We start from the raw sequence: 9,084 nt of genomic DNA on the forward strand, positions 1-9,084 counted from the left end.
GACGTTTTATACTCCTGTACATACACGCACACACACACACGCACACGCACAGAGAGAGAGTGTGTTCAGTAGGCCTTATAATCCCGTTACAGCTCCATACAGCACACTAGGCTCCAAAAGCAAAGCAGCAGTCAGCCTCCAGCAGAGATTTGTCTGTTTAATCGCGCACAAACACGTACACAAAGCACACAAATACACATAAACACAACCGGGGCTCACAGATAACGCTGTTTTGCAGGCAACTCTTGAGCCACGGCGGAAATACAAAACACTTTCCCAAAATATGCCAAAGCCTTTAGACATGCTAATATTCCATTACACGCATAATGTTGTCAGGAAAGGTAAAGCGACACTGCTGGAGGAGAGATGTGTAACATACACCATCATTACAGCAACAAACACACATATATAATAACGCTTACATTATTGCTCAAAGCAAGCTGTCATGGTTAAAGGTTTACAACTAATGCTTTAACAAACGCTTGTAGCAATCTTGAATTTCAAGAACGTGGCTGACGGCAAGGAGTTTGGTGAATCTGGCTTCCTACCTAAACAACATTTTAGAGTATTTTAGTGTAGAGAACCTTCTAAGATAGCATATTTAAAAGTCTAGGGCAGCATCACATTCATTCTTTACATATATTAGGCAATCCCAAAATGCACTGCAATAAGCTTGGTGAAGAAAAAAACCAAAGATGAAGCATATAAATTACACTATTGTTCAAAAGTTTGAAGTCAGTATTTTTTAAAGAAAGGACAACTATTCTATTCTTTTCACTTCATGTATGTTATTTTATTAATAGGTTTGGGAATATCACACAAATCATATAGAGACCTTGTAGTTCACTGGTCGGACACTGTCGGCCAAAAGTTTGGAATAATTACGTTTTTTAACTACACTCTATAGTGTATATACAATATATATATATATACTGTATATACACTACCGCTCAAAAGTTTGGGATCAGTAAGACTTGTAATGTTTTTTAAAGAAGTCTCTTATGCTCATCAAGGCTGTATTTATTTGATCAAAAATACAGAAAAAAACAGTAATATTGCAAAATATTATTACAATATAAAAATATTTCATAACATTATTAAGAATTGATGACAAGTTGGATAACTATAATGAATTATTAATGAAGGTCCTTATAAAGTGTTAGGTACAACATTAATAGGTTCTGATTGTTCCCTAGCACACACTTATGTTCCTGACCGCCCGTCTGGTTCAGAGAGGCACGTGTCCCACAAAACAGCACACACCATGCACCGGGTACCTGCTACCGTGGCAACTCGCTCATTAGATCCCCTTATTAGAGTCAGCTCATTAGTGTTCAGTCTGCACACTCATTAAAACAGCCTCTCTAGCCCAGCACACGCATTCAGCCTTGATTAATTTGCTTATTTCAGCATTCATTCACATCCCGTAGGTGAACAGACACACTTATACACTTACACACAAATACAACTGGCGAGACCCACCGCAGAGGTGCAGTTCTCTCACACACACACACTCACAAACACACGCACACACACACACACGCGCACACACACACACACACACTCACTCACTCACTCACTCACTCACGTAAATCCAGCTAAATCTAGCCAGATCTGAACTTCTCTTACAAGATTACTGCTGATAGCTCTGAGTTATGGTTCTCATTTGCTTTCTAACCCTAAGTGATTCAGTAATTTAATGAGATAAGGAAAGTAAAAAACCTGAAGTGGGAATCTTTGCATATTTTTCATAACATGTTTTCAAAGAGACTTTTTTTTAAAAACAGAAATTATTTTGATAAGTTGAATTTTTGAAAAATTGGCAGCAAGATTAAAAACATGAACAATGTTTAATGGTAAAATGCTTCATTTTTAAGTGGAGGAATAATCGTTAGTTGCAGCCCTAAATCTTTGCATATTTTTCATAACATGTTTTCAAAGAGACTTTTTTTTAAAACCAGAAATTATTTTGATAAGTTGGATTTTTGAAAAATTGGCAGCAAGATTAAAAACATGAACAATGTTTAATGGGCACTTTAAAAAATATAAAAATAGAAAACAGTTATTTGAAAATGTACTATTTCATAATATTACCGTTTTTACTGTATTTTTATTCCAAATAATTTATCAAATAAATGTATATAACAATCAAATAAATGTATAAATATAAAAATATTAATTTGTATTATTGTTTACTTACGTAATGTTTAAAAATATAACATCATTATAAAGTGCTACCTTATTAAAATAGAATTTCATTGCAGTTCATATGATATGGACATGAGTACATATAAAAAAATTAATCTGGTTCTCATTCAATAAGAAACAAAAGTGTCAGAATTCACTCTTTTAATGTATATTTTTATTTTTGAATAATGCAACATTAATAGCCTTTAATAATTAGTCAAACTTTCCAATATAACGTAAAAAAGAAAGAAAAATTTATATTAAAACTGATATATGAAATACTATAAAAGCAATTTTATACTAAATAGTTGTTTAATAGATTAACCACAACTACAGACCTAACTTTTATTTCTTCTTGTCCTCTATTCATATTATATTTTTTTATTACTACTTATCAAAAAATTCCATCAAAATCCTTCATTTGTGTAATTGCAGTCCCGACAAATTGAATCCTCACCCTCGTCTAATGGTGTAGTGCTCATATGTCTGAACTCTTCCTCAAGGCAGGCCAGAGCCAGGCAATCCTCCTCATCCTCATCAGAGTCCTGGAGATCGAGCTGCTCCACACTCTGGACCTCCATGATCTCCTCAGCAGCACGAGACAGTGGCCGACGAGTCCCGGCACTCAGGGGCCGAGAAGAGATGGGAGAACATCTGCTTATGGTGCCTAAAAAAGAATAATAAGAGCTGAATGAGATTATGAGAGCTGCTAAATAACACACCCTCTGACTTGAGGAATCATTCATGTCAGCATGAGTTACACATCAAAGCTGAATAATTATGGTTAGTGGTTTGTACGGATCTCTAACGCCAAGTATGAGCAACAGTAATAGTGATGGTTGCCTACAGTTATACTACTAATAACTGTGACTAAAGAGAAATAGAGAGATGATGGGAAAGGCAAAGAGAGAGATGTTAAAGCAACTGACGGAAAAGCACACACAGAAAGACAGCGCTGGGATTGACGGCTTAAGTTAGCGGGGTCAGTATTATTTACTGTCACACGCTGGCCTAATCAGCTTCTATGCTCTCTGATCCAGCAAATCACAATAACACACTCACACACTTCTCTCTCCTCCATGTGACTTTTTTCATTATATTCCCTAGCCTCTTCTTGTCTTGTGTGATCTTTCTTTTGCTGATAGTGAAGTGAACGCCTCTATGTTCACCGAGCAGCGCTCAGCTAACATTACAGTAGTGGTGAGGAAAGTGATTCACACTTTTGAATCTATTGAATCAGTTCAGTTTAGTGTCTCATTCTGTAGGTTACATCATTACACCAGTGAATAAAATGGGGAGTCGATCGAATCATTTACTCATCAGATTCCTTCAAAAACAGTGTTTAAGTATCATAAGCATATTCTTCATGAATCATATCAGCAGATATACTATTTTGTCAACTTGTGGGATTTATCAAGCAATAAAAAGACATCTATAGGTGAAAAAAATAGATTACTAGTCATTTATTAAGGTGATATAACTCAACTGTTCAAAAGTTTGGGTTGTGTAACATTTTTGAGAGAAGTCTCTTATGCTCACCAAGACTGCATATTTGATTAAAAATACAGTAAAAACTATTATATTGTGAAATATTATTACAATTTAAAATAACTGGTTTCTATATTTAATAATTTTAAAAATATATAATTTATTCCTCTGATGCAAAGCTGAATTTTCAGCATGCTGATTTGATGCTCAAGAAACATGTTTTTATTATTATTATTATCATTGTTGAAAATGGCTTAATATTCTAGTATTTCTTTCAGGATTCTTTGATGAACAGCCTTTATTGGAAATAGAAACATTTTGTAACATTATAAAACTCTTTACTGTCACTTTTGATAAATGTAATGCATCCTTGCACAAAATTATTATTTCATATATTTGAACAGTACTGCAGAAGCTAATCAGAATGATTCATTGACTGAAAAAGATATATTTAAAAACCGAGCAGTGAAATGCCCAGGTGACATAGCAGGAGAGATCATGTATTAGCTGATATCGCTTCCCACGATTTGGGCTCGGGAGGACGACGGCTTTGAGTATCCTCTGATGCAAAAGGCTCAATCTAGCGTGTCGAACCTGACACAAGTATATGAGATATACAGAGAATGAACGGGAGAGAGAGAGAGAGAGAGAGAGAAAGAGAAAAGTAGGCAAGAGAGGATGGACGGATATCTGACGCTTTGATTTGCACCAGCCGAAATCACAGCTGTCATGCTGTTAACCAGATTATTTTTCCCTCCTCTGCAGACCTGCAAGTGATGTGCCGAGAGACAGAGAGGAAGACGTGTCGAGAGGAAGAGAAAGCACAAGCTAGCTAGCTGAGCTGAGCCGAGAGATTGAGGAGCGCGCCGTTGGCCACGTTCCCTGCACAAACACAGTAATCTCTTTATGAAACCTCAGCCGCGTGTGCTGGCGCAGAAAGCTCAGGAATCAGCTCGGCTTTAATTACGCACGTGAGCCAATAAATCACGCCGCGGCCGAGCGTCTCTTCTACAGCCATGTTATTGATGTCCCGTTGGCCTTAACGCCGTGTCCGAAGGGTTGGCCGAGGCTCTCTGTAAATGATCCTTTAGTCACGGCAAAGATGCGACATCAGACCGGCTCAACATTTTAAACAAAGATTTAGCCGTACAAGTCTGGATTAAGTCTGAACACAGAAGGGAAATTAAGAAGAGAGATGAAGGTTTTATTTTACTCAGACTGTTTTCTAAGGGCCCTGATTTGGGAAATACGATTGATAGCTTCAATTAAAGAGAAAGTTCATCTCAAACACTTAAAATTCTGTAGATTAATAGATTAAACTCATAATTCTTGCTCTTAAATCTCATTTTGGATTTCACTTTTTCAAACTTTGGGGTCAATACGTTTTTGTTTTTTAAAGAAATGCATTTATTCAGCAAGGACGAATGCACTGATCAAAAGTGACAGTAAAGACATTTATAATGTTTGCAAAAGATTTATATTTTTCAAATGCTGTTTTTTTTTTTTACTTTCTGTTCATTAAAGAATCCTGAAAAAACACTATTAATCAGCACAACTATTTTGAACATTGATAATAAGAAGAAATGTTTCTTGAGCAGCACATCAGCATATTAGAATGATTTCTGAAGGATCATGTGACACTGAAGACTGGAGTAATGATGCTGAAAATTCAGCTTAATCAATTCACAGAAATAAATTACATTTTAAAATGAAGAGTTCATTTGCAAAAACCGATAACTCCATTTTTATTTATTTTTTTCAGAAATCACGTTTTTTTATTGCGCATTCCAAGTAATATCAATCAAACTGCAGTTGGGTTGTTTTGATTAAGTAATAATAACTTAAACAAATACAGGTAATTTACAAAATTAAAGTTAATTGAAAGTATGTTTTTTTTACTTATTAAAAGTTTGTTTTATAGCAAAAGCAGATAACTCCAACAGTTGTTTTTTGGCAAAAGTCAAACTCCACATTTCATGTTTTAGTTTAAAAAAAACACTCGTTTAATCTTTGCAATCTCATCAGATGACAATGTAGATGCCTGACAAACGTTGTCGTTGTGATCATAAACGGTATGGATGTGATTACACGCAATACACGGAGCTTCACGATTAATCATTTGACAGCACTAATATTAATACATAAAAATATATAAAAATTACTAAAACTTTAATATATACACACACACACGTTTACACAGTTTTTCTTAATTTTTATTATTTATATATATATATTATTATTTTTTGAGTTATTTTAATACACGTTAAACTAAAAATTAAACTCATTTATTTTATTTCAAGCAATGATTTTTTTATGGTTTTAATTTCAGTTTTAGTTTTTTGTTAACTATAATAACCCTGATTACAGTAATAAGAATTTTGTGGGACAATGTGCTTAATTTTCATTAGAAATTGTGACACAGTGCAAATTATCTTAATGTTAATGCAAATAGGATTTGCTTTCTTTAAGCAAAATATAATTTCTTATTTATTTCTTTTGATTTTGGTGTAAAATGTGACCCAGGCATGTTCTTGACAGGTTTTAGATACTCACTATTATCATAAGTCACTTGCAGTACACTCTTTACAGGGACTGATCTAACCTGGGGTTAAGTAACTTTCTCAAGGACACAATAGCATTTCATGGCTCACTCATTTTGGGCTTCAAACCAGCAACCGGTAACAAACTCCAAACTTTAGCTGGAAAACCACATGCGCCTGCGACAGCCTGACTTGACATGCAGACAGTGAGCGGTTGAAGGTTAAACATGTGTGCCTTCCATCGCCATCTTAAACGCCTGCTGTAATTAAGGCTTTTTCCAATCGACTGGCCGCTGCTCCTGTCAGTGCATGTCAGGGATTGCAAATGCACAGACAGGCCGATAAAAACGGCTCGACTGTGACAGAGACAAAAAAAGATGGGAAAAGGAAAAGACTGCAGGAAAATGATGGAGAGACTCACCAGCCAATAAAAACAGAGATGACAGAGACGGAACTGAAACCGGGACTTATTTGTCCTCTGTTTTCATTAACCTTGAAGCTCAACGAACCAAACAGATGCTTCATTTTTTACGGTATATTAGATTAAAAGTGCCTTTTGCATATTTAGTTTCTGCATATTCAAATAACGGCTTTAAATAGAGCTGTTTAAAAAGAAATATTAGTGTTTACAGTCAAGCTAATGGTCTCGCCAAGGTAGCACATTAACACTGTGGAGCTAAAGGATAATGCCAGGAAATGAATGAATGTATAAGAGAGACATCCTTTACACTCATCTTTAAGCTAGCAGCTCTCTTCAATGGCCAATCCATCTAAGTATGCAATAATTAGGTATCTAAATAATACGGGCGGCACAAAATGCACTATTAAGAGAGATGTCTGTGGTTTTCATTAAAGCGCGGTCATATATTAGTGTTGGAACCACATAAGCGCTGCATTCCAAATGTCTTATCTCTATTATTAAAGTATAAAGGATGTTTTTGTGTTGGGAAAGATGTAAATAGCGCACAGCGAATGTGTTAACTAACACCTAATATTGCATTTGCGGTAAGTAAGGTTTTAGAGGCATGACTTGTGAGGAGCGTGTACACTACTGTTCAAAAGTTGTTGTTTTTTTAAATAAATTTTTTTATTCAGCAGGGATGCATTAAAATGATCAGACATTTATAAATGTTACAAAAGATTTTTATTTCAAATAAATGCTGTTTTCTGTTCATCAAAGAACAAAACTATCTCACAAAAATATTAAGCATTAAGCAGCGCAACTGTTTTCAATATCAATGATAACAATAAATGTTTCTTGAGCAGCAAATCAGCATAGTATAAATGATTTTTGAAAGATCATGTGACATTGAAGACTGGAGTAATGCTGCTGGAAATTCAGCTTTGCATCAAGGAATAAATTACATCTTAAAATATATTCAAATAGACCATAGTTATTTTAAATTGTAAAAATATTTCACAATATTGCTGTTTTTTTTATACAATAAATGCCACCTTGGTGAGCATAAGAGACTCCTTTTATAAACATTGAAAAACCTTACCAACCACAAACCTTTGAACAGTAGTGCATATGTTTTTAAAATGGCATCTGATCCATTATGAGGGTTCAGACTTCGTTGATTTCGAGAGTTTCCACAGCAAAATTCATAGTGAAATTGTTAACCTCTGGTCTGTGTCAGATCATGTGGATCTTAACTCAACAGAGCTCTGTCATTTCTAGTACAATTCATATTAAGCATACTTGTGCTTGCTTGTGTAAAAAGGAGATAATCTGCTGTGAGGTCAGTTCTTACAGTATAATGTGCTGTTTTACTGTAACACTTGAATATTATGAACATTACTGTGGTGTAGACAATGTTTCATGTCTCTATGAATGTCATCAAGGCATCTTGACCCAACAGTCTCAGGTGTACTACGCACGAAAATGTCAGGAGCTTCCTCAAAATGGCAGGCTCCAAGCTGATTGACTGATTTTAAAGAATTTTTACTTGTTTTATCTTGCTGTATATTGCCCTCTAATCCTCAGCAATATATGGCTTTGTTTTGCCAGAACTTTATTTTGCTTCTCTACATACCTAGTGAACTCCCTGTGTGGTTCTGCTCTTCTCTAGAGCTTTGCGCTGGAGCTGGGCTGGGCTGCAGGACTCCGGGGTCCAGTCCCAAAGTCAGGATCCCCTCTAGGTCTTGGTACTGCCCCGGCTGGATGTCCTGTCGCTGGGCTACAGAATGAATGGCCTGTGCAAGAGAAGAAAAATTGTTAGAAACAACATCAGTCAATGACATGGCACAAATGTCATTAAAAAAAAAATGCACGAATTACATAAAAATGCAATTTATACAGACAATGACTTGAATACTTGTCTTAAATGTTGAATACGTTTCAATTTCTGCATTAAGATTCATTTAACATTGCTGTCAGGCTTAAAGCTAAAAAATGTCTGGATGGTAATTGTCGTGAGATCATGATAAATAATAAATAATAAATAACTAAGAAAAAATTTAATCAAAAGGTTAAAATTGTAATGATCTGCTATCATTCACATTTATCTTGGTGCCATATACGCTAACCTTCAAAAGTTTAAGGTCAGAAAGACGTTTTAATGTTTTTGGAAGAAGTCTTTTATTTTCACCAAGACTGCAGTTTTAGTACTTGCAGTAGACTGAAGTTTGAGTAGTTTTTCTTTCTTTTTTACATTATATTGGTAAGTTTTACTAATTATTAAGGGCTATTAATATTGCATTATGCAAAATATATCTTAAAAGAGCTAATTCTGAAACTGCTGTTTGTTACTGAATAAGAACCAAATTAATTATTTTATATATATCTACTCATATCATATATCCATGTCATATGGTGTCATGCAATGGAATTCTATTTTATTACAGTAACACTTTCACCAAGCAACAC

The 9,084-nt window shown here is 34.9% G+C and overlaps 1 protein-coding gene across 1 annotated transcript in view; it reads right to left on the bottom strand.

Moving 5' to 3' along the window:
• Positions 1-2,594: 2,594 nt before the first annotated feature.
• The window catches only part of LOC107705759 (zinc finger B-box domain-containing protein 1-like), a 66,174-nt gene continuing 59,684 nt past the window's right edge, over positions 2,595-9,084 (bottom strand). The window contains exons 17-18 of the mRNA XM_016509214.1: positions 8,252-8,411; positions 2,595-2,854 (exon numbers count right to left, since the gene is read on the bottom strand). Coding sequence (XP_016364700.1) covers positions 2,595-2,854; positions 8,252-8,411 — 420 coding nt within the window. The remainder of the gene's footprint in view (positions 2,855-8,251; positions 8,412-9,084) is intronic.

The sequence above is a fragment of the Sinocyclocheilus rhinocerous genome, unplaced genomic scaffold (assembly GCF_001515625.1).
Source record: "Sinocyclocheilus rhinocerous isolate Xijiao unplaced genomic scaffold, SAMN03320098_v1.1 scaffold834, whole genome shotgun sequence".
Taxonomy (NCBI): domain Eukaryota; kingdom Metazoa; phylum Chordata; class Actinopteri; order Cypriniformes; family Cyprinidae; genus Sinocyclocheilus; species Sinocyclocheilus rhinocerous.